The 27,172-nt window shown below is 42.3% G+C and overlaps 2 protein-coding genes across 2 annotated transcripts in view; both read left to right on the plus strand.

Annotated features, from left to right (window-relative positions):
- Positions 1-27,172, plus strand: part of LOC126561999 (protein alan shepard) — a 416,355-nt gene that overhangs the window by 31,105 nt on the left and 358,078 nt on the right. The gene's annotated exons all lie outside the window — the stretch shown is intronic.
- LOC126562108 (putative sodium-coupled neutral amino acid transporter 11) lies at positions 1,529-26,387 on the plus strand. The gene is made up of 9 exons (XM_050218531.1): positions 1,529-1,593; positions 16,295-16,351; positions 17,935-18,126; positions 23,688-23,802; positions 25,002-25,257; positions 25,352-25,422; positions 25,509-25,670; positions 25,734-26,035; positions 26,103-26,387. Exons 1-9 carry the CDS (start codon positions 1,534-1,536, stop codon positions 26,385-26,387), a joined length of 1,500 nt encoding a protein of 499 aa, XP_050074488.1. The 5' UTR covers positions 1,529-1,533.

The raw sequence follows: 27,172 nt of genomic DNA on the forward strand, positions 1-27,172 counted from the left end.
GGAAACATTAACTATTCTGAAGTATAAATATACATAAAATCTATTTTTCTTTTATTGAAAGAACTAAATATTTACTCACTTACATCAATTAAAAATATACCTCCATATTTTAGCTGCTTACTTTAACGTGAACTGTTTGAAACGCATTCGACGCCCTTGACTTCACAAAGTGTTCCCTATATGTTTTGAATGTCAAGATCAAACTCTTCTACCACCCTTCACACTGTTGCGCACGCTCGTTTGCTATCTCTGTTTACCTTGTTAGCGCTCCCCAATCGCATCGTTCAGTTGTCTGTAAACAGAAGTTGATGTCCTGATTCCTGTTGCTCGCCCGAATCCTGTATCGGTTTCCGGTCAGACGAACGAGCACGATGTGTACCGATGGGAACACAACCAAACGCATGGAGCATAACAACAGTCATAGTTAGGCCAGATGGTGAGAGTCTACTAAGGTCTCTCTCTCTCTCTCTCTCTCTCTCGCTCTCGTTCACATTATCGGTATCTCCCGGAAAATGCCCACGATGCCATCCTGAGTGTGATACCTGAGCGTGTAGATCCTAGCGTAGGATGAGCGTACCATCGCATGAAGTGCTCGTCGCCATGGTAGAACGCTAGTCTCACGGTGTTTGGCCACAGAACTACCAACAGATACACTGCAGTGAAGCCTCGTCGCGTGCGGACGTGTGCTCTCGAGAACGTTCAGCTCGTCCTGCACGAGTACAGTACGACCTGTAGTAGCCCACAGTGTCCTGACCTATCCATCGTACCCACGCGAGACGGCCTCCCTATTCAGCTCTTGCTAAAGTGTGTTAAGTGTTGGTGTTGGTTGTCGGTGCTTTTAATTAGCTGTTGCTAGCTTTACTGTTTGCCAAGTGCAAGTTCAACAAAAAGATAATGTAAATACATTCCATCACAAATTATAGCCACGACAGTTCGCATCCCATTAGCTGCTTCATTTATGTCGTCAGTGTCACGTCGTCCAGAAATCGTCAGCTAACGTCGCTATGCTTGGCTGTCTTCAGCAAAAGGGATCGGTACGATTGGTACCTTGATGTGACCCTTGGGACCGTTTTTAGCGACCAAACCACTAAAGAGCGTGGCGGCATACCTTCATTGCGACATGCTTTGTAAGCCTTAAAGCTTCCACCTACAGTGGCTACTATTTCCTGCGGCACATCCCGGTCGCCCTAATTCCCCAAACGGTGCCCCTAGTCAGACGGTGACCAGACCAGATGTGCAAGTGAGTGGCTTTTTTTTCGAGGTGTAATGCAAGTGTGGGCATCCGTTGACGTGTTCTGTGTATAGGCGTTCGTGCAGAATTCTCCAGCCCGTCCCCGTAATGTGCCCTTTACCGAAGTGCGGTGCGTGATTAGAAAACCAAACCGACGCTAAACCGTATCATAATTAAGTGCTGCTTGTGCTTGTGCATCATCGATCGAGCTCGTGCAAAAGGATCACTCCGTGCCGTGAAGTTGCTTTATTTGTGGGACGGTTTATTTGCTCCGGAAGCTAGGTGGTCCAGACCAACCGACGATGGAAGCAGCCACCAAGAAGAACACCGTGTCCGAGTTCAGCTATATGCTGCAACGACAAGTAAATAAAATAAACTCTTCACAATGTTATCTTTCCAGGTGCTCGAATTTCGGAAAGGCCAAACGAATGCTCATAACTTTCCCTTGGTTTGGAACGCTGGGACGGTTCGCAATTTATCTTCCAATTCATACTCATTCAGATTTACTCGTTCCGTGTGTCCTTTACGGATGGGCGATCCATGCTGACTGGCTCTTCCCTTCCTTGTGGCGTATCGTTTTGGAAATGGGGAGCAGTAATTCCCACCGAAATGGAACAGACACAGAGTGTTCGTTGCGAGAGCCCGTATAGCAGTCAATTTAACCTCTGCTTTAGTCCCTTCCCAGCGTTCCGTTCCATTGCATCCAGGTTTTCTAAAAAGGATGATAGAATACTAATTTATGGATTACCCTCTCACGAGAAGTCCTTCGTCGTTCTTCGTTATTGCCTAGCCTCGTGCTCTTCGTACCAGGCTGGTGCGGGTTCCATTGGGTTAACACCATCACAACTTTGGACACTGGCGAATGCTCATTAGGGCAATTTGGAGCTAAAGTTGAGAATAAATCAAGTGCGCATCCAAACCTCCGGCACTGGCCGTCGAGACTGGACGCCCTAATTTACACTACACAACCACATCACAGTGAAAAATGGGGCGAAAGTGGTTTGCTCCAGGCTTCAAAACGACCAAAACTATCGGGGGCACCACCACCACCGATTCCATGACATTATTCCAAAGGATAACGTTTTAAGTTGCACATGACCTTTACCTTCTCGGCAGGCAGCGGGTCTGCGGGCAAATATTGGCAGTTTCTCGCCGAAAGGGATGAAATGTAAAATGAGCTGGGAAAAGTTCACTTTCAACTTCGGTTGTTCCGGTAAGGTCGCTTTTCGATGCAAAACAGTATGACAGGAAGTGGAGCCCATCCCCATGTGCCAGGGAGATGAAGTGTACGAAAAGTGCTGTAGGATACAGAACATCCTATCATCTTCTTGTACCGATGCTATCTTCTGCATTACATCAACTTTGCTGGAATCTTTGCAAAAACGGGTCTTGTTCGTGGGATGTCTAGCTTCTTGCAATGTACCTTCGCAGACAGTCTGTTTACCGGGAACCAACAGCCCAAGTTTACTTAGAACATCCATTATTAGTTACTCTCACAGCAAAGCAGCTCGAGGCTTTGCTTTTAAAGAGAATCACATAAATCTAGTTAAAATATTTCCTTTGAGGTGGTACTGCAAATGCTTGTTATCTGAAGTTCACTGACATTGGTGTTGGTCAGTATTTAAATTCCCTTGACTACTGTTTCAATGTCACTCTTGCAAGATAACCACTACAAGCTCCTCTATCGCAGAAGTCATAAATCAAACAATAAACAACTTCTCACGCCACGGATCGATAAACCAAGTTACCTCACGAGCGAGTCCTTCCTGCTGGATGCTGTCTCAATGCTGTGAGCAACATCAGCAAAATCAGCGCTAATGGAGCAAGCTCAACGCCTTCAACTCCCCGGATGATTGTGAACAAACCATTCGGACAGTTGGTGAGATGGTGCCTTGACGCTTGGGATAAATCTTTCACCCTACTAGAAGGCCAATCAACTTGATGTATTCCATGATCCGCTCTGCTTCTGCCCGACCCGCTTCCTAGAACTGTCAATCCTACACTCTCCCAACCAGATTACTGCCTAATGCCTGCCATAAAGTGTGTGAACTGCTGGGAGGCGCCCTTTTCGCGGCTTTACTTCCCGTATTATGAGTAGTAGTAACGCATCGTCACCTACATTATCACCATACGCTTCTTTCTTTTGCCCTGGAGCACTAAAACATCCGAAGGGAGCAATCTACATCCACAACACACGTGCTACCTACACGTGTACACACATTTGTTCTGACGCAAGCCATACGAAAGTCGCAAGTACAAGTTTGTGGGCGTTCTGTACCGCTTTTGGAAAGTTTTGCAACGATATTTAAGCTTGCGAAGTATCTTCGCATCACTGTTTACGACGTCATCATCTGTCTTGTTTTGCTCCGGCCACAATTTGATGTAATTAGAATTCTGCACAACTTTGACAAGCATTTCGGTACGTTCGGAAGTTTGGTGATAGGTAATCGATTTGAATCATGCTCTCTGGGCCGCTTGGACGATGGCAACTGGTCATTGATTGTAGCCAGTTCGAAGTCTTGTTCGATCGATGTTTGAAGCCATAGCAAAATAGATGCAATAGACGGAATGACATCGGCTGGAAGGTTTGATAGAATTCTAATCTCATTTTGGTATCTATTTCGGTATCAATTTCATCGTCTGAAGTATGCAACAACTTCGACACAATACGTTTCAATTGCTTTTGAGTTATGGACGAGAGTGTTTTCGCTTGGATCGTATTGCATAGTATCATATTTTCTATGGCTTTTTCAACAATTGTTGAACAAGAACTTCAAACGTATTTAAAGCTTTTCGATGCACACAAAAAAACCTACCCATCAAGTACTATGTAAAAAGCTGTCAAATGGATCAAAGTCTCCGTGCTGGCGAGAATCTAGCATTTGCTTGAAGCAAAGCATCAAAATCGCTACCATGGTAATGGTAATTTGAGTTGCAATTTACTTTGCAACTTCCAAAACATAAAACCATTTTCTAGCCTCGTGCCATAATCATGCTGGGGGGGGGGGGGGGGGGGATGAAATTAATCTCGGCTCAATTATAAATGGCTTCAATTTATGGCGCCACGTGAGATGCTTGCGTCAAGATAACACGGAATCAAGCGAAGCCTCTCAGTCGTTGGGGTATTATCCTAAATAATCTAGATATCGTTAAACACCACACAGTAGCAAAAACTTTTTTTCTTTGTTGGGATAATTTTCTTGATAGAAAGGAAACAAAACAAACAAAGAATATTTACTTGAAGCTTACAATCAAAGTGAAAATATTGCTTCCTGCAATGTGACGTGTTTTGCATAACTTGCAGGCGTTTTCATAGAGTAATTATTTTTATTTCCATTTTTATCGCAATTTAAGCAAGTTTTGATGCATTTTACGCGGTCAAAACTTCAGTAAAAAGAAAGTATCATAGCTCAATAAGCGAATAATTGACCAGCCCAAACAAAGTGCCCTACCACGGTACATTCATCCGAATTGTTTCAACAACTTTCGGCCATTCAAAAGACAACCGTAGCATTTTGCGACTGACAAGGCAAGACCAAGTGTGGCCAGTGAAGCTGAACACTGACCATTTCCATTATCTCTCCCATGAGTACCATTCATTTCTATTCAACTTCCTCGGAGCACAGCAAATGGTCTCAATGCATGCGGCACACCTCACCCAGGATGAAACTGGAGGACTGGAATCGAGTGAGGAAACGGAAACGGAGACGGATGGCAGAGAGCATAAGACGGATAAGCGGTAGCGGCAAGAAAAGCGCAGAAAGCTAACGAACCAAACGCAAACATCCACCTTGACCTAATGCTACCATTTCTATGCAAAGTGAAAGTAAATAATCCATAATTGAAATCATTGGCATCCGCAACAAAACTCGGTGGCCACTTTACCGCCGTTCCCACAGGAGTTGTTCCTAATCTCGTGTAACCGTAACATAGCGAAGGAAAAAGACACAGAGAGACGGCTCGATGAACATCGATGAAAAACGGTTTCGTTCATACACGATGGTAGTTTTTTCTTTATCATGAAAAAATACAAAAGTTTGGAAACAAAAAAAAAACGATTACTTGAAAGAGAAATTATGTTTCAATTGGAAAAAGGCTAGGCAGGGTTCGTTTTTATTCTTCTCGCAATTAAATCACTATTACCCGTTTTTTACTCACCCAAAGTACTACACTTTATGTGCGAATTTTCTTAAAAAAATATTCTCCATAAGAATTTCTCTTTGGAGAACTTTTAAAGGCTGCTCGAGGATACGGCGCTTTCACTCGCACACACACGCACAAATACATTCCAGTAGGCATTTCCTTCGATCGCCGACACCGACTGGCACCAGGGAAATTACGTTCGAAAGCAATCGGAAAAGGGTATCACTCATCGGTATCGCTGGCGGGGATTGAATTTCGGGATTTCACACCGTCACAGCTGATGTGGCTGGTGGCATAACGATTATCGATCATGGTAAATGGTGTGTACGCGGGATGGTAACTTTGAAAATATTTTCCTTTCGTTATTCTCCCACTTCCTGCTATTTTGCGAATTGCTTTTTGGGTTTTTTTTTCAACTTAAATATCTCTTAATATCGTCTTATAGCGCACAAAATTACGTTCAAAACGAGCAAACCCATTTCTTCTGAGCATCTCAAAGCTGTGTAACTTGCCCTTTAAGTCTCCGGGGAAATCAGAAGGTGACTTAAAGATATTTACAACACTGAAACACAACGAACAAAGTAAAGAACAAGTTCCACCTTCAAATAAATCCCTTCATCGCTTTGTTACCGGTTCGACATTCTTGCCACCGCTTTGTTCTCTTAAAGGTTGATGGTGATGGGATGGCTTTATCGATACAAACCATCCATTTGTCTGCTGTCAACTGGATGCTGCTATCATATCACCACCTACCAGCTTTCCTGCCACGCTCAACGCCTACACTCAGCAGTCAATTGTCATGGAGAAGCGAAACACACGGCAAGGCCTGATCACACACCTGCACATTCAATACTATTTCCTGTTCCAATTTTCTCGGAACCAGACGCTAACACTCACCGTGTAACGTGCCCAAAGAGTCATGTTTTCTTGCTTCTTTTGCATGATTGATTCCATATCATCTGGCGTGAGAGAATATTGTCGTTGCAGGAAAATTTATCGCCAAAGCCGGATTTTCTGTCCCCTTATTCGATTTGTTTTTAGCGATTAAGAGCTGGTGGGCTATAAATTTACAATAAGGCAAAGGAACATGATGTGCAAACTTGTGTCCCATTAATATTGAATTGCTCAATACGTTTGCGATAATTTTTTGATAAAATATTTAAAAACAAATCAAACCCGGTGCTTCCCAGGTGCCGACGGGCTGCTCACGTACCACGAAAGGGTTGAGCAACCGATTAGCACCTAAATCGGTTGCAACCTCCCATTTCCGTCTGCCGTAAACAATCGGTTCCGGTTGGAACTTAGTGCGAAATGATGTTCCGCCATGTTACAACCAGTAATTTACACGCCCAACTTACATAACCCGCCAGCCCGTACGTACTGCTGTTGTCCATTCCAACACAATTAAAACAACCTCGGCGTAATCATTTCTGTGTACCTTTCGTCCTTTTGTACCACCGAATAGCCGTACGTACCTTACTTAAATACCTACCTCCTCTCCCACACATCCGGCCGTCCGTTTTGAGTGGTTCGACGACTGTGGTCGACAATTTGTCCGGCACACATAAAACGATTTGTAAACAAAAGCATAAAAATAAACTTGCGTTCCGGCATGGGTGAGGTGAGCTTTCTCCAAATGTCGGTTGCGTTGTTGTGAACTTTTCCTTTTTCTCTTCACTTCCAAAACCCCTTCCCAAACACTCTGCTGGGTGACGGGCAGGAAACACTCACGTTTTTTGCTGCTGTTAGGCACAAATAAACGAGCTGTAACCGAGCTCTGGTTGGAAGGGCGGAATGGTTAGGGATAAGGAACGATGCTAACGATGGTCAACTTCGTTCCACGTGGAGTGAAGTTTGGGTGAACTGCGTGTGCTCTGCGGTCAGCTCAATGCGTTTTGCCTTTGCTGCTTTGACAGGCATCTTCAATTACATGCAAGTTGGAGGTTAGGACAAAAGGAAAAAAATTAGGAAAATCCTGCCTTACTTACTGGAGCTTGTTCACCTGGGTACCCAATACCAAAAATCACCAACCGGGGAAAAGTGATGCAATTACGCGTTAAATAATTGATGCCTTCTGCTCTTGAGCGTACATTTCAGTACGTCTATCCGTAGCTGTCGCACAACCCTATTTTAGACATTGACGCTCTAGAGTGATTTTTTTTCCATCCATTTGGTTGAATGAATCGTTAATCTAGCTAACAAGGCGAAGAACAGCTCAGCTTCCACCGGTAACGTCAACGAGAACGTTGATGATGGACCGGCATGCAATGATTATTTGACATTAACGAATTCACACGCACCGTGTTGATGCGGAGCTGTCATCCGTCAGACAGGCCGGAGGATTGCTGGTTGGGTTTCTCCGGGTGATAAATTGCTCAAGAATACGAGAGTACATGGTCGTGATTGGATGAGCGAGAGTGGCCGCGTGATGTAGGTTATGATTTTAAATAAAAAGTAAGCTTTAATTGCATAATATGAAATAAATCCTCTAAAGTAAGCAAGCGCCGATCAGATCGATTGAATTTATGTCAAAGTTTTCTTTATTTGGTTTGATTTTTCCCATTTTCATATTCTATGCTTACTTTTTCTTCATTATTGATCTCCATTTTGTTTTTTTCTGTGTGCTTATGTTCCGTTCTGCTGCTGTTGGATGTAGTGAAATTTATTAAAGTTTTGACTTTTATACTTTTATATACAATTTTTATAATAAAACATGAGGCTTGGTTTCTTTTTATTGAAATGTTAATTTATTTCTTGTTTCGATTTCGTCTATTTCCCTCTTCTTTCGATGCTTCTTAAAACTGTTTTTTTTTAACCAATCAAAACAACTTTTTTCTATTTCATTCGATTTTTAACCACTTACCCACCAGAGTAAATCTTACTGATAAACGAGCACTGCAAACAACATGAACTCCAAATGAACTGTGTCAAAAACGTAATCATTCTTTATGGAAGTTAAATTATTATTCTGCACCGAAAAAACCTTATGAACTTCAATTACAATTACTGTGAGTGTTCCTCGATGTTGAATAAACATTCCGGGAACAATTTTCTTTCATATTTCTGCCTCCCTCGTAAAGATTCGTTCATATTCCGAAGAAAACATATTTTACGCTTATACACAAAAATACCAGGCCCCCAGCCTGGTTCAATTTCAAACAGACTAGCGGGGCGGTGCAAAAGAATGTTCTAACTGGAAGGGGCAGCAACACGCTCACACCATAATGTAAGGAAATAACTGACACCATCATAAAAGGCAGCGAATGCAGGACCACGAAACTCTGGCACATAATTGAAGTTCAAGAATCGATAATTTAATTGAGCGGAAAATTCGTCCACCACCGGGCTGTGGGAGCACTTTTTCCCTCCAACTTCGCCTTACCATTGATATTAGATGCGAGAGCGAGATAAACTCGTACAGCGAAAAAAATTCTTCACATTCCAGCGCTCCTTCCTTCTACCGGTGGAACCGTTTTGAACGCAATTCTTTCACACGGACACCATTCGATGGTGTCGTGTCATCTTTGCCGTTTTTCTTTCTCGCTTCACACCGGTACGTGTACGGTATAAATTACATTCCAATAACGGCTGTGTTAATGTGTTTGACCGTCTGCATGTGAGCCGCCCGTCCGTGTCGTCGGTTTCTCGAAGATAACTAAAGCAAAAGCAGTAAAACGAAAACACGCCGATTAAGGTGAGACGATGCTTTTCATCCAACATTTTCCATCGCACCTTTGACTTTTTCACGTATCGCAACGTCATGATTTTATTTTTGCCAAAGCCCAAACCCAAAGATGGTGATGGCAGACGTATATTGTTTGGACCTTTTGCGTGCTTGGTTGTATTGGCGTTACTTGTTAGTGGGTGAGTGATGAGTATGCCACAAATGATCTTCACCATTGCATTTTGAGCAAATTATGAACATTTCAATCAAACAAATTCGAAGAGCCGTGTCGGAAAGGAGTTTTTACTTTAAAAAAAAAAGAAAAATTCAGCTCTGTTCGTCCATCGCCACTTAAATCGGTGTATGACGCACGATTTTCTTCCATTCAATTGGTTTTGTTTGAACGTTTTCAATCAACTATCCCTTGCGTCGTATGGATGTGTGAGTACGAATATGTATCGTGTGCATAATTCCAGCCACTTTCAGCGAAACGTGAGCTAATAAAATGACTGCCTTAGTATCTCTTTCCCTTTTTCCAGAACCTCTTAACCTACAAGACTGGTGACATCTTTCATAATTGTCATTCCCCCATCTGCTGAGCTAGAGCATTTAGCTGAAATTCTGATTGAGACATAACAAAGGAGAAACAAATAAAAAATTCTACCAAATCAACGCAACCCTCCCAGCTGTCTTGCGTCTTATGGTAAAAAGGAGCGAAACCGTCACACAGCCACAAATCTTGAGCGTCCGCGTACCACCAGCAGTGAAATAAAATGAATTAACTCATTCAGTTGCTCGTGTCTCGTGCTGTGGTTTCGTTACCTCGCTGAAAAGCCGGCATGCGAACCGGTAGCCTAATGAATACAAATTGAGTTTTCGGATTTTCTTCCCCATCCCAACAGCTTTGGCCAAAACTTTGGATTTAGCCAATTCCGCTCACCGGATAGAGCACACGACTACACGGCTGGCGACAAAAATGAGACCGAATGGGTGTGGAAATACTACAACCACTGCTACGGAAACCGACAGCTCCAAGCCGGTGCAAATCCTTTCGCTAGAGTTAAGTCCGAATGGAGGCGCCTGGTGGTTGAGTGAAATCGGAGCATTCGGAAGCTGCTGCTAAAAACTCCTGCTCCACCGGCTTACCACAGGCTACTAACGAAACTTGAAAGCAACATGTTATTGGATACGGGTTTCATTAGACGCCTTCGTGTGAGATATTTGGTTTCGAAACAAACGATTTCATTTTCGGGTTTCGGTTTCGGTACTCGTGTTGTTTCGGCGGGCGGAGGGGGGTGGGGGTATCCACATAACAAAACCCTTAAAATTGCAATATTTACCACATAGCCCTCGCTTGGTCAGAAACCCGACCGCTGTAGTATTTGGCTTGAGCTGATTGAACAGTATAAGATAAAATTTTTAACATGTGAACAGGTCGACTGTGTCTTTATTCCGGTGGTTGGATGACACATGATTATCTAGTATCTGGTTCATTCGATAGGTTTATGTGCTCGATTACGTGGTGTGAATGACAAATTAATTCGTGTTAAACTCACTGATTCATAATGAAAAGGAAAAACGAACCTTCCTATCAATGTCATCGGATCGTCTTCAAGGATTGCTTCTAGTATTATGAGTTTTAAGAAGTGTTATTTCGCACGGTTACGACGTCGATATGATCAAACGGTACGATCTTACAACTGGAATTGGAGTACACAATTTGGAATTTATATTTTATCCTGAAATCTCTCAACCATTGGAGCAGTTATGCAATTTTTATTCCAACCCAAACCTTAAACAGCACGCATAAAAATCTTCCTTTAATCATCATAGATCTCATTAGTTATTTCGTAAAAAAGCATTCGTAACTTCCTACGAAAATCCCTTTTTTTAATCCAGGACATTTTTTTCCTATTCTTAGCTTCAAATAATTATTTCCTTCCCCCATTCAAAAGATATCCAACCGTCGCTTCACTTTCAAAACGGGTTTCCCTCGACAATACGGATGGTTAAACGGATAAATCCTTCCAAACCTAAACGACAACCGGTTCGCAAACGATGACCGGTGATTAAAAGCTATAAATTTACTTTGCTTCGTACCATGTTCGTACGTATCCGTACCCGTGCAGCTTTCCTAGAAATGAAACAAAATAGCAACCAATGCAGACGCAACCCCGCGAGGCGCTCGCGCTCATCCCACGTCCGTCAATAAACAAGTCGATTTAATTACGCCGATATCAAAAATGCAATTAAATCGCACGCCACGCCTGAACTTAAACGGTGAAGGGAGTGAAAATAATTGTTCATCCCCTGGTACGGTTGGTTGAGCACCGGGGCTTAAATAATATTTTGCCTGTTTTCATTATTGCTTGCCCTATAGCACTAAAGCCCTGCCAGGGACATGATTACAGCCCGCACAATGAAGGCACTTCGTGGAATTGAAACGTATCGCGTTAGAGGCTAGCTCTCGCGAAAATTAGAAGGAAGCATCATAATCAAAGAGTTAGTTTAATTACATTTCCAAACGATTATAACGATTTTCGTTAACGAGACTCATTAAACGTGACATAAATAACTATTACTAGTCGGTGCACAATTGCAACATTAAATTGCTATTGTTTATCGTTGTGCATTCAGTACCAGTCCGGGCAGTAAGGTTGAAATCTAGTTCATAAAATGATATGGATCTATTACATTTTCCAAAGCAATCCTGATTGATGGTTTGTGCAATCAACGAACGATTTTAACAGCTCGCTCGGCTGTCTCACCCACAAACACCCATTAGCCGTATTTCCGAGAAGGGATGGTAAACTAGATGCAAGGGTACTTACAGAGACACGATTCCATTTTGACTCCCGTCAAGAAAGGCACATCGATCAATATAGCTGCACTACCGTTGTGCGATGCCTTGTCTGTCTTAGGGAACGAAAAGACATTTTCCGTACGATTCAACTGGATTCCATTTTGTACAATTGAACCACACATTGTTCGGGCTAAAATCAGGGTATTAAATATTGCTGTATAGCTCTCGTTCGCCTGAACGAGCACCCGGAAGTCGACGAAATGTGAGCTTCAATTCTTCGCGATCAGTCAGCGCTACGTGCAAGGATGCTGCTGCCACATCACAAATGTTCATCTTGGCGTGAATAACTACTTGATGACCCTGGGACCGGCTGACACGCTTCACACAATCGCACACTCACACACACACACACACATCAGACTGCAATCAGCAAAACCGGAGGAACAGAGATCCGTACGGGAAACTCTCCCATTGTGCAATCGTAAGTGTGGAAGTTTACTGATTGCAATACCTGGAAGCGATAGTCGCGCCATTCGTCTTCCTGCCGTACAATCCGTGCTCGGAAACGTGAGTTGCAGATTATACGAATGCTCTGCTACCGTGCTGGGCTGGGAAATGGAAATCATCCACCGGGAACAAGCCAAAACTGCTCGTCATTCAGTGACGGTGAGCCAAATAATTCGCAAGACGTACGATCTTATACGAGCAGCACCGTCCCTTTGCACAATCAATTGATCCATCATGCTCTAACATACACGGTCACACAAAGATGACCTGAGAGGAACGATTTACATCTCCTCGACTAAGTATACGATTTCCGTTCGTATACAACCAAAATGGGTAAGCTCGCAGGAAAGCACCAGGAGACATAATGTCCGCAGGACTGCTCACAGGTGGGAAAAAAATTGCGAATACACGCACATACACTGTTTCGTGTGGTTGGCAAAAGTTATACAAATATTTGTTCACGGTGGTTCAGATGGTAGACGAGCACGGTGCGATGTTGGTTTTTCTCACGCCATTTGCAATGAAAACAGGCAAGAAAATCGAACCGGCTACCGTAACACTGCCGATGCACACGAGCGCATATCCGTTCCAGTGAAGGGGGAGAATTTTTCACCGAAAAACATTCGCATATCGACCTGTTGTACCAAGGTGAAAATAAAAGCCGTAAAAAGGAAAATGGAGCTTTTTATGATTTTTCCTATGCAATGCATTGGTCTGTGTGGTTTATGTTAAGGATTTCTTCTGTCTTCTGAATGCTATTTTCTGCAAGCAGGCAATGCAGAACGTATAGAGCTGGAATTTGCATATAAATCAAAGAACTATCTGCAAGGGGGGGAGCTACAAACATGTTCAAAATCTTAACAGTTATAACAGACAGGCTTGCTTTTGGTATAAAATTGATTTTTTTTAATAATATTGCGTTGTCTATTTAGTCCCCAATATTTAAAATTTATTCGGGACAACTTTTATACTAAAAGCTTGTTTCATATTCTTTATCTTTCAATCATTCACAAAAAAACTGATTGAAAATCGGTTATCAAATGACCAAAATGGGCAAAAGACTGCAGAAAGTTCGATTTTCGCAAGCCAAACGTATTATTGCATACATGTAGGCGCGCCAAGAAGCAAATAAATTGTTAGCGCTAACAGCTGAAATCCTTGATCTTTTGCTTACTCTTTACGTAAACGAAAATCGATCGCATGATAACACTCACCATTGATCATTCCAGCGAGCTCCTAGCTTAGCGATTAAAAGACAAACGAAACGTTAATCTTATTCCCTTCGGCTATCAAACGCTACACCATCAATGCGGTCATAAATCTTGCGAACATATTTCATCATTCATCTCTTATCCATAGAGAGAGTGAGAAAAAGATGGTGAGAGAGCAAGACAACCTCATGCTCGCATCGAGCTAGATAGATTGGTCAAACAATACCATCCCACACTCGCACATATAAGCGTGTTTTATTAATACAAATGTTTCGCTCGTATTACCCGGAAACTCAAGTACTGACTACGGCGAAAAAACCGATCTAAAAAAGCTCTTGATGTGAAGAGCAAAATGACTCCAAATGCTATGATTATTATAGCGCAGAGGAACAAACCTTCCACGACAAGCGAATGGCCGGCTGAAGCCTATCCCAAAAATAACTCACATTACAACCCACACACGTGTAGCAACGTGATAAGGATTCGGTGGGTTTAAAATGTCGAATCTTATCTGACGGCATCTTGGTGACTGCGTGACCACAAAGCACTTTTCCATTCTTCGCATTCAGACTCGACCTCGGGGATCCGGAAATGACCCGCTTTTGTGCTTTTTTTTTGCCTCTCAACCACTTGCTTCGTTTTCACGCATCATAATACCACAGTAATCAAGTCACATAAAAGAGAGAACGATGCGAACGATGGGAACCGGAAGTTCTGGTTGTGGAAAAGAAAGCAAAAAACAACCAACTCAAACACAGAGTGGTGGGAGAAAAGTGAATGCACAACTGGACATCAACAACTACCCACGCCTATCCCACGGTCGGTGTTGTACTTTGTTGCCTTAAAGCAACTGCTGTACACAAGCAGAGGAAGAAAACTTTTTATTTTATTATCATCAAGAAGATGACAATCAAGACGACTGCACAGGGTGACGATGACGATGAATCCTGTCGTCTCGAATGATGGTTGTCTTTTTACGCTTTACTGAGTTCAGTCCGTTTTTTCCCCAATTCATCTATTTGCAGATGCCAAAACGTTCCATCGGTTAATCATTTTTCGAAAACCTCACAAAAGGTTTGCGTGTGATGTTGAGAGAAAAAAAACAGGAAAATCGTTTAAACCAAGCATCTCCATAGCCGTCATCTCTTGATGTATGGTAAAAAAGCTTGAACGGCTTTTATCTGCGACGGTTTCCTTTATCTATGACGTCACGATCGACTGATGTCGCTTTAGGGGTTAAATGAACTTCGGTTTCATTTCGCAATCGTTATCCGGTGTGAAGAAATGCCAACCGTCTTTAATCATCTTCATGCTTACTGGTCCCTTTTCCTTGCCTAGCAGTACGATGATAAAGAGGTAGAGCCCTTTTTGTACAATGCTTGGCTTGAGTAGCAGATATTCCGATATGGTTTTCTCGTCTGCATTCACAACACGTCTTGTGGAAACTGCCAATCAGCTGTGGTCAAAGACTTGAGGACACAGAAAATAGTCAGCACGCAGCCAAACGGTGATGGAATCCGATTGAAAGACTCTGGTACACTGATGGAATGTAGACGTAAAAGAATTTCATATGTGTGATATTGGGAATTTATTCTGCATTTGATATGGTGAATAGCTGTATGGCAGTGAAATGAAGCAATTTTGGTGAGAAAGATTTTGTTAACATGTATCAGTACTTCCTACAGTCATCCATTATTTGAATATTTTACACTGAATATTCTTCACAAACGCTGAAATACTCTCTTAACTTGTTGCTTTAATAGAAAAGTAAACAGTTGTTTATTCTTTCGCGCAAGGACGCTTCAGAACTAGTTCAAAACAAAGCATAACCATACACGTCTCAAGAAGTATAACTTCGACATTCATCATCGTGAAGAAACCGCACCACTCTCGTGATACCATTTCTCTCGCAGAAAAGCCTCCAAGCGTCAATATTCCACCGTTCGCACGATCTTCCCTCATCCGTCTGTTCTATTCGCCTGAACCGATTGATATTCATAGCAGCGGGCTACCGACCGGTTCGTGGTGGATTTGAATATACCCGCGGGGTGTAAAGATTGGCGAGGGTAAGGCCACAAGATTACCCTGCGGTGCAAAGCCCACGCGCCCTTTACGCTTATGGAGACGCCCAGTACTTGACCCGACCCGCATCTACGTTGGAGGCGCCCGGTCTAGCACGTGCTTCGTGCGAAAGCTTGCACAGAACTAGCTTCTTAACCCGATCACAAACACCGGCGGTAGTTTACCTCATCCTTTCCGTTGAAGTGTTTGGCTAGGCTAACGTCGCCGACATACATGCACACGCACACACAAATGCAAACACTTACACTTTGGCTCAAGCCCTTTGGGGGTACGTAAAATGGGAAAATAAAACATAGATCCTTCTTAGTCGTAGATCAGTGTAAACATAAACCTGCCCCAGCTGCACTGGCAAGAGCAGCGTAACCTTCAGTCCATTTTCCATTCGGTGAAATTGGTTTTTTTTCCCCGCGCTACACATGCATTTGTTGATGTGGGGAAGTATTTCGAGCTACTTGAGCCGACCCATTGGTAGCTTTCCGGGAATAAACTACAATCCGTGTGTATCAAAAACACACTCAACTGTGAGTGTGAACGTCAGCGTGCGGTTGATAGCTTGTACCCGTTCGCTTTGTGGCATTTTATGCTTCAAAATCTCCGTTTCGTTCATCACGCTGTGCTTGAATTTAAACTTCCCTTTCTACTCTCTTCTGCAGGGTAGCGACGATTCGGCTGAAGTGAACGCTTTCGATGACATCAACTCATTGGTGAAGGTAAATAGTGTGAAGTGTTTGGCTCGTTGACAGTATTTTCCAAGTGCCGAAAATGTACATCGTTTCAGTTGATCGCTTGCCACATTTCCATCACTTCATCGCACATTCATTTCCATTCTTTAAATGTATTTCATTCTATGTTTCAAATTTGATTATAAAGTTACCATTTCTGTGTATGTGTGTCTGAGTCTTCAAAAACATCCAATACAACCATTCCCAAACAGCATCTCTTTCACTTTACAGTACAATTCAACAACCCTAATTTTGTTTTATTAGCCACGGTGAGTATTTCTTCGAAGTAGGTACTCAACAAAGCATTTCCGGAAATTTCGCTTGTCAACATTACTATTTCCATTTCCCTTGTCATTTCTGTCCAACGATTCCTAGAAGTTGAACCTGCACATTAAGCAGAGATCATTTGAATATAAATAACAAGTAAAGCATCATTCAACAAACACTTCTGATGAACACAACATTTTCAATACGCCTGTTTGTGCTCTCGATTTCGTTTTCTCTTCGATGAAAAATGAGGCAAAAAAAGCTTGTTTTTTATCACTCTTCTCTTCCTATCTTTTGCTGGACATTTATTTGCGTAACGTTGATGCAAAAAAGTTGAGCAAATGTCAAGGTTCGGTCCACAACTTTAAAAGGTTTCACTCCAACCCAGTCATTTGCAGTGGACGTTGATGAAGGATACGTTTATCAATTTGTTCGTATCGTCAACTTATCATCACTTTTGCAGCTTCCATTTCCACCGGAAAGTGTGATCGGTTTTTTCGCCTAGTTGTTAGATCAGCAGTGATTTCAGTGAACGGCACTTTTTGTTGTTGATTTGTCGATTTAAGCTATTTTCTGCATCAACTGGTGTAGTGACACACGCACCCTCTCACACTCCCGGCACATGTATGGGAGGTTTGTCGCATGCACATGACGTTTCATTAATTGAGTTCAAGCCAATTTCTCTTCCGGCAACCGACAGCAGTCGGGTCCGTTCCGACCTGGTCGGGTTCAGTATGTGCACAAGCACCATTTCTACCGTTTTTATGCGAAGCAATCATTTCATTGCCCCCCGGGGGTAGTTTTGCCTTCAACGATGGTGAAACGTTTCGGAAGTGTTATGAATAAATAATTTGTCCCAGTCACTGGGAAAACGACGCTGGATGTCGCATGAGACTTCATTAGAATAATGTTGATGATTCTAAAACTGGGCGGCATGGAAAAGGGAGTCAGTTTTCAATTTTTGTGTGTATCTTTCAGCTAGCATTTAATTTATTTCTTTTGTATAAATCATACAACATCAGTATCCAACGCTTAATGAATACTTCGTTTCACAATTATACTTTGAGGTCCTTAAGTTAACCGTCAAACTTCCTCTATCAAAAAAATCATTTATTTCTATATTTTCTAACATACTAAATTAAATGCTCACTCTCTACCTCACTACCAACGGTAATTGCTCATTAATGTAAGGTTTCAGTCTCATTTATGCCCCACCGATCATCAACTGCCCGGCGGATAGCTTGCACAGCATGGTTTATCGCTTTTCGTTTCGTTTTGCTTGCTTTCTTCCCTTGAACTTGAAGCGTGAGGCGAACCCGGCCAAAGCTACCGAGACGTTATCATCGCTACCGCAAGCTTCCTTCAACTACATCAACTCCATCGTCGGCAGTGGCGTCATCGGTATACCGTATGCTTTGCACAGGGCCGGGTTCGGATTAGGACTGTTTCTGCTAGTGATTGTGGCAGTCATCACGGACTATTCGTTGATTTTAATGGTGAGTTTTTGAAAAGTAAGAAGATCTATCTTTATTGGTGTTTATTACGTTACAAAATGCTTTACATATCATACTTTTAAAATCTAAATTCTTAGGTTTAATCTTGCACTGAATACTATTGATTTTCTTAAAGCTCGTGTACTGCGGTTTGCCTAACAAAAGGGGCAAAAGATGAATTTGAAGTGTTTAAAGTGATTCTTGTGTATTTTTCCAAGCAAAACGTTACATATTTAAAGAACCACTGCTTGGATTAAAGTATTACTTCGCGCGATCAGTCTTACAGGCTCCATTCTGACGATTGTTATGATGGATCTGTTAAACATAAAATGAAAAGTTTCTTCAGTACTCCAGTTTTATCGCTTCCGTTGCTCATAAACACTGGCATGCTTATCGCGGCGAGTTTTTTGCATCTTCAAAGCATAAAGATAACACCACACGGTACCACTTCTTAAGCGTCTAGTCATTCAATCATGTGCGTTAGCCGTGACCCGTATTCTGTCCCGAATCAACGTGTTTTTGTTCCACATCAAGCTCATCGTCCCGACAAACCAAATCATCACGTCTACGCCACCCTAAACACTCATAACATGCTGGTTTTGTATGAAAAACTCACCAACGCCTGTCTGGTCGGTCTGTGTTGTGTGCAGAGAATGGAGAAAAAAAAGTTAAATGAGAATATATTCAATTCTTATCCATCAGGCTCACCAAAGTGATGGTTATTGGGTTGAATGTTTACAAATTCATAAACCCACATCAAGACACTAGTAAGATAGGCACAGAATAGCCTTTGTCAGCATGTCGAATACCAAGAACGAAGGAGTGGAAAGACAGATATGGAGCATGCGGGAAAGTTTTCCTAACAACCCCAGTCGCAGTAAAGATTTTACAACGAGCTGCGATTTTTCGTCTGTTGATAAAATCAGTAAAATGTACCGCCTAATACGTATAAACGCTGCAGGGTAGTATATTCAAATATGATGGGTTGTTGTGTTAAGCTTCCTCCATAAATTGGCATCCAAAGGAGAAGTTGTTTGCAAAATTGGGACAGTTCGCAGCAGAACCGATTATGATGGAATGAGAAAGGTTTTTTTTTCTAGGACAATCTTCTTATTTCAGGCATGTGTAACTTTACAGTTTCCATGTTTGTACATAAGATCATAACCAATGTGTAGCATGAAAAAATATGAAAATCTTTAACAAAAATTCCAATGAACTTTAAATATTCACTCACCATCATCATGTGTTTTTTGGCACAGCATCGTGTCTCTGCAAACTTTTAGCACATAACGCGTTCTAACTATTCCCGAGGAAAATCACCTTACTCACGAAAAAGAAAAAAAATCAACATACGTTTTCGGAGTGAAAAACGATGCGAAAAAAAGGTATATCCACCACACCACCACGGAATCGGCCACAGTAATATTAGCTGTAATATTAGCATAATTTATTCAGCAACATAAGCTGAAGCCGGTACCGGCAAAGAAATAAACCACCCCCGTTCAAGAAAACGTTGCCGAATGGCACTAACAAGAATGGAACGGTTGTGACAGACACACTGTAGGAAACGAAAAGAGCTCTCACCCAGACACACACATACACCTATTCGCTGCACTTTTCCATCCCTTTTCGCTGGAATGAAGCTGTTCTGTTCGGTAAACGATTGCCTTACTATAACATTTCAACGGTCCCAAACGAGCTTAGTAAAAGTACACAAAACGCTGGAAAATCTCATTTCCTAATGACACAATTCGCGTCCATTCTTTCGTATCTGCAACATCCTCCACAGACAGCGAACAAACTAACACAGAAAACAACCGTGATTTTTTGCGTCCTGTTGACCGGAAAAACTGCATAGATGCATAACGTAAAGAAAAAGCATACGAATCGACTGTTTTTGTCGTCTATTTGTATCCCTACTAGACCGGAGTCGTGTGACAAAGTTTACCCCGCGAAACGAGATAATTTCAATCAAAACCCATTCTCCGGTTTTGGTGGAAAAACTTCCCTTCACACTTCCTTTTTTTGTCTTTTCTTTTTTAACTTCTTGCAACAAAAAGCAAAACAAAGTATAACAATGAGGACACAAAACAGTGAAAAAAGCCCCTTTTTTCCAGGGTCATAGTAGATAGCTATTGTTTTACTTCCGGGAAAACTCACGCGTGGTCGTATTGTGAAGTTCCAGGATTATCCACCGATACAAGCCTTGCTGTTGGGGAGGGAAAGGGAACAAGATTGCTCCCGTTTGAAGTGGCCGGCTGCAAAATGGCTCGCGGTTCGGGCTGCACACTTTGACGTGCAAAGAGAACAAAGGCGAACGATTGCATTTTATTATGAAGCTGAAGATGCTTAAAATGTAATTTGTGTGAGTTTGTTTCGAGCGTCTTTCAGTCTCGGTTTTCTTTTTACTCTTTTCCTGCACGCCATCGCTACGGTGGCAGAATAGATTAACCGTAGCGAACATCGTGACAACCCCGATTTACTGACAATAGCAGTGAAGTGTTCTTTGCGCCTCCCGAAGCTTGTTTCTGGCGCCCATACAGCAGACTGTACGCCAACACACACCACGCAACGCAGACGAACAAAAGCGAGGCTGGGCATACCTATGCAATCCATTAGCAAAGTGGCCACCTTACTCCCAGTGAACACGTGTTTAATTTACGGACAATTCGGTGTACGCAATACCTTCGCCCTGTTTGTTCCCTTGGTTGCAAAGCAGCGTACAGCAAGTGGGCGTCGGTTTGCATTCGTTAAGATTGCTTTTTAATCGCATTATGGTGAAAGACGAAATTAGTGACGATTCGCCAAGTACCCGGCTGCTGCTGCTATGGAACGTTAAACAATCTTACTGTTTCCCTTTGCTTGCCGTGCCACAAACACACTGACAACATGCCATCACACAAAGGACCGTACGTGACTGTACGCAGCGTTGCGGAAAGGCAACGCCGTAATGTTCTTCTACGCGTCTGTTTTGTTGTGCTTGATATTTTGAATGAAGCATAACCAAGCACAATACACCTACACGTGCACTTATGCTTCTTTCTGGCCGGAAGAAAACGTTCCGAGGATGTGTGTTTTTATCGTGCCACTGCATCGCGTGTAGACCGTTTTCACGGACTGTAATGTGGTTCACGCAAACACTTCTACAATGGACTATGGGGAATTGCAATCAAAAATGGTTGCTTTTTGTGCTTTGTTTGGGACACGTTGTTTTTTTAAGCATGGAGTAGGCTATTGACAAAGATTTTTACTTTTGTCTTAGAACATGGTTTTATAATATTGATAGGGTATTTGAATATCCCCTAATGAAAAAGGATGCCAGTTAGTTGTTCTTCTGGCATTTGTTTTTTTCATCCGACAAGAACCACATTGTACGTGAATCCTTTTCGTTCTAAGAGGCCTTCTCGGTGGGGAGTTGACTTCCGCGGCTCCTCGTAAGAAAAGTAAAGGAGGTATTCGATTCCCGGATAGCTCAGCACTCAATCTTACTGTTCTAAAAGGAATGCTTCGGTGTGAGCGAAATCTGAACATCTGCTGAGTATCATTCTTCTCGATGCTTCTGCAGTTTTCCAACTCATTCCGGAATGTTTTTACCGTATTCAGGGAACTTTGTGCAGCAGTCATTATGTCCCGATTTTTCTTAGAAATGAATGAGGTATGAAAGACCCAAAGTATCTTAAAAATTAAAAATAAAATGTCTCAGTTTTAATGATCGACACGTATTAATTTTGTGTATAACACGTTAATTTTTTCCACCATCCGGACGGGCTCCAACTGTTTGATACACTAAACATTCAGCACACTTTGGATAAACATTCTAAGCTTTTAGATTCTGTGTTGGTTGTTTTGAAATCTTACAGTCAAATTTATTTCGAACTTCCTGTAAAATAAAAGGACATTTTTGCTCATATTGATGGAGGCGCCCAGTAGTTTTCAACATTGAGATTTTGATTATTTACAAATTCATTGAATTATCATTGAAAAAATTCCATAAAATATTGATGAAAATTAAAGCTGGATGTTCTTGTTCTTCTCGTTTCTGTTAAAACAAATTTTTCTTTGAAGTACGTGCATATCATGGTATTCCAGTTTGATTCTGATTTATTTTGTTTTTAAAAGACTTTTTGTTTAAATCTTTTATCGGAAGAAGAAAGCACCATAATTTTTGTCCACCTAATTTTTGCACCAATAGTGATGAAACATGTGCCTGCACGGTCCCCTTAAAGAACACTAAAAGAACAACCTTCCCCAAGCGAATCACACCCACAACAGTCAAATTTTTGCTCTCGCAACTTTTTTTTCTTCTGTGTGTTCTTTCTTTTTATGAATGAATAATCTATGAACGGAGCGTGAGCGAACCGTTTTGGAATCAGAACCCATAAAGGCACACACTTGAGGCATGGAGTGCCTGCAGCTGTGCTGTGCGCTGCTTGCTGCGAAGATGCATCACTATTTGGTGTCGCTTTTCGCAACTGCCTACCAAAGGCACAACCTTCCTTTTTATTCTCCTTTTTGCGTGCGGTTTCTATTCTCTTTTTGAAGGAGTAAGAGCTACCCTTCCGCTAGCAAAGGTCGTAACTGTTGCTGTGCTGCATGTTCATAAATGGAAAAGCACAGGAATGGAAGAAAAACGTTTCCTCTTTTTTATTTGGGAAGCGTAAATTCACTACTATCAACACTTGGTCCGGATGGCTCTTAAAGCACGTGAATTCTTAACGACGGGAAGGATCTTTACGCTCGACAAGAATGAACTACGAACAGGCAGTTTCAGCGTGAGGGGTGGTCCTGTTGCACATTTTGCTCCAAATTTGCCACCTGGCAAGGGGAGATTAATAGTTTGGATAGGCAGGAGGATTTACCATGGAAATAGGTTTAAACGATAGCATCATTCATGTCGGAGTGGTACGCTTATCCGGCGAGCAAGAGCAAAGATCCATTCGGGCTCCATTATCAGGGGTTAAAACCATTGTCCTGACGAGTATTAAAATTAATGCACGTTCAGTCGTTTAAGGTTATTTATAAATGGCGCTGTTTTCATAAAGGCTTTGTGGTAATGGTTTCCTAGTTCGAAATGCGTGATATCATTATTAATACTTTGTTTAAATTATACGCTTAAAATGACAGTTATTACTTGCTTAATTAAATGTAAAATATTAAACTATGTTATGAGTAGAAAAGGTATTTGCATCCTTCCTATTCGTAGATACATTTTATTTCTATATTTTATTTTATGCTTCAATATTCAATCTTTACATTCAAAACACTCTTCGATAGCTGTACGCGCTACACTACTAAACAACGCCTTATACCCTTTAATCCACTTCTCTATGAAGCAACGGATTTTGAATAAACCTCCACGTGAGCTCCTACTCTCGCGTCAGGTGTTTTGTTTTTCGTGCGAAAAATGCAACACTTGCATCAGGATCCCATTTTCGTTGATCCTTCGACATCGTGCACCGTTTGCATTCCGAGTGGCCGTGTTTCATTTTGCTGTCCCATTTTTTCGTCGGTCTCCACTAATATGGTTTTCCCTCCACGATTTTCTCCCATGTGTTCCGTTCCAGGTACGATGCGGCCACCTGAGTGGAAGGTTCAGCTATCCCGGTGTGATGGAGGCCGCATACGGCAAGGGTGGATACTATCTGCTATCGTTGCTGCAATTTATGTACCCTTTTTTAGGTAAGCTAAGCGTCCTTCCCAAGTATCTGTTGTTAGAAGCGCTACAAAAACTGCACACACTCACGCTTTAGGAGAACATAAATATAAATGTGGTTGTGAGGGAGAGGGAGAGATAGAGAGAGATAGAGGACAGGCGTGAGTCAAAATGCAATCACGTTTTTAACCTATTTCGAAACTGCATGTGGGCAAATACCAGCACGAGCGCCAGTTCTATCAAGCGTGGTTTTGATGCCGGCCAAAATCACGTACACAAGTGCACCGCGGGTGCTAATAAAGTATACTAACATACACATAAACACACACATTGGAAGCTTACCTTCTTTGTCACATTTTTCGTGTCTTAGCAACAGTTCGCCCTTTGCTGACTTTTACGAACTGAAACACGAGCAGTCAAGCGAATTTCGTTGCTAAAACATTAAAGCAGTGGTGATTTATTTCGCTGCAACATGATGATGTTTCTTAGCTACACAGTAAATTTAAGATACGTAGGACGTGGTGCCCTTTTACATTCCCACATAGCGAAGGTAGTGTGGTCTTTGGAGCCTGGAGAAATGAACCTGGTGGTAAAAGATAAAAGAGCATTAAATTCTTATCTTTACTTTCCCTATAATGCACACACACACACACACCCGGAACTAACGTACGACTCACGATCAGGTCGTTAGAAGACTAGGCTAGCGAAGAGCTAATTAATGTGCATAATCCAATAAAAATCTTACAGCACCAGCCATGAATAGAGAAGCTCACCTCTGCGATTGGAAGACCTATTCAATTAAAACTTTCCCATGGCTGGTGGGGAACTTTCCCTGTGGCAGCACCAATCGCATACAGCTAATGAAAAGCTTTGCTGAGCGACCTGAACCTGAATGACTAACTTTGATGCAAACATAAACTCTCTTTGGCCATTCGACTGCTCGCCGAAATGATAGAGTCACTTGAGAAATGAAATGGAAATGTTGGTTCAAGAGGGACATTTTCAAGTTTATGAAAATATCCTCTACCATTTTCCATTGGCTTTATCTTTTTCTCTCTCTCGCACATACATAGACCCACATGATCTGAGCAAAACAATCGCCAGAAAATCCTTTGTTTTGTAACGTCATTTTATTCTGCATCAACCATCTGTTGCCGTCCCAAAACCTCCCTTAACCAAATGGCGCCTTTGTGTATGCAATCGTACGACATCACCATCACCCTAGCGATGATATCGTACAACGTCGTTGTGGGCGATACGCTGTCGAAGGTGCTGGTACGCTTCGCACCGTCCTGGGGCAGTTCCATGGGTATGGTGCGGTTCGGCGTGGTGCTCGTCGTGACCATTTTCGTCATCATACCGCTGTGTCTGTACAAGAACGTGTCCCGGCTGGCGAAGGCAAGCTTTCTCAGCCTTGCCTGTGTGGTGCTCATCCTGATGGCTGTCGTTTACAGGCTTCTATCGGGTGATTATGGAGTCGTGTAAGTAGTGGTCAACATGGGGCACGATCTCCAGTGCACAGCTGCACATTCATAAACACTCCCTTCTTTCTTCTCTTTCTCCCTTTGCGGACAGCCCCAACACACCAGAATCTTGGCGATTTGCACACAGTGATCTGATTCCGGCCGTTGGCATAATGGCTTTCGGTAAGTATCGGTCCCTGGGGTAGGGACATTGCAGCAGCGAAACGGTTACTCTCATGCTTCGTACTACTTCTGTGCACTTTTCTCAGCATTCATGTGCCACCACAACACATTTCTGGTGTACCAATCGATGCAGAACGCGACCATGGAGCGATGGGAAAAGGTGACACACATTTCCGTCGGGTTCGCATGGCTAGTGGCGGCACTGTTCGGTATCGCTGGCTACTGCACCTTCCGTGCACTCTCACAAGGTAGGGTGGCTTGTCACAGGGGTCGTATCTTCCATTCTCTGCTTACTGTTAAGCTGCTTTTAGGTGATCTACTGGAAAACTATTGCTGGGATGACGATTTGATGAACTTTGCCCGTGTGCTGTTCTCCATCTCGATTCTGCTCACGTTTCCGATCGAATGCTTTGTGTCGCGAGAAATCATTCGCACCCAAATCAAGCGTTTTTACTCGCAGGAGGTGATTGAGTATGATACGGATAAGGATCCAAGTCACGTCACCGGCGAGGAGGATGATCGGAAATCGATGATCACTACGCTGGTGATTGTGTTTTCGGCGTTCATCATTTCACCCTACACGGAATGTCTTGGGCCAGTTCTGGAACTGAACGTTAGTATGATAGTTCTTATCGCGTTAAAACATTCCTGTAATTATTTTCCCTTTTCCTCTGCTTCAGGGTCTTCTTGCCGCCATACCACTAGCATACGTTTTACCTGGACTGGCCTACATTCAGCTAAGCCCCCACTCGTTATTCAGCCAGGAAAAGCTTCCCGCCGCCGGTTTGGTGCTGTTCGGAACGATCGTCACTATTTCAGGTGCGGCAATTCTGATGCCAAATTTAATCGGGGACTGTCGGACGGGCATCATCATGGGCTACTGCAAGGATGATGAGCTGGCACTGAACGGAACATCGTTTATAGCATCCACCATGGATCCAAACTGTGCTACGGACAAGGTCTAAGGCGCGTGAAAAGCTGGACAGCTATTCTTTAAGCACAACTTCAAAACTCTACGACTAGCAGGTGGAAACACATTACAATCAAAAGCATGATACCGGACAGGAAAACCAAAACCAAAGAGTATAATATAGGGAAATGACTGTTTTAAAGCGAAGGTTTTACCTGATTGAAGATATTTTACACACAAAAATGTTATCGTTTTCACACGAAATTAAGATGCATTCGAAGCTACATTTCGACAGCAGTGGAAGTGCTTTCTATCGTCAGTATTATGTACCTGCAGGACTCTTTCACACAACTTAACCGATTTTCTAAAATATTTCTTACACAATTTTCTAACGTAGTTTACCCTTTGTTTGGAGATGAAAATCACATTTACTGGTTTATATCTACAGCATGAAGAAGAGATAGAGATACTTTCGCCACATCGTACACAGCCGAAGGGCTTCACAATGATGAGATTACCCCGATTTTGATTTTTATTCTTTTCGTGAAGTCTGTTTACAAATTTAAATACTATTTACACACACACACACAAAGATGCTTGCAAGATAATTAACCCAAATCAATCAATGATATGAAAAATTCAAGCGCAGATGATGGAAGAAACAAAATGCGATCACGAATTGTACCCACACAAAAACCGATGAAATAGAACACGCTTCGCATACACAGTCTTTATGAAAGGAGTAGGAACGTCTTTAATCTTATCGTATTTGCAACTTTTAGGGAACAGATCAAAAACATAATCATAAACCGTAAGAACTCTACCATCTACTTGTTAGTG

Source organism: Anopheles maculipalpis, chromosome 3RL (genome assembly GCF_943734695.1).
Source record: "Anopheles maculipalpis chromosome 3RL, idAnoMacuDA_375_x, whole genome shotgun sequence".
NCBI lineage: Eukaryota > Metazoa > Arthropoda > Insecta > Diptera > Culicidae > Anopheles > Anopheles maculipalpis.

Coding starts and splice junctions, on each gene's coding strand:
- LOC126562108 (XM_050218531.1), top strand. CDS start 1,534: ATGGAAGCAGCCACCAAGAAGAACACCGTGTCCGAGTTCAGCTATATG. Junction 25,258..25,351: donor TCGGGTGATTATGGAGTCGT/GTAAGTAGTGGT, acceptor CTTTGCGGACAG/CCCCAACACACCAGAATCTT. Junction 25,671..25,733: donor CTTCCGTGCACTCTCACAAG/GTAGGGTGGCTT, acceptor AGCTGCTTTTAG/GTGATCTACTGGAAAACTAT.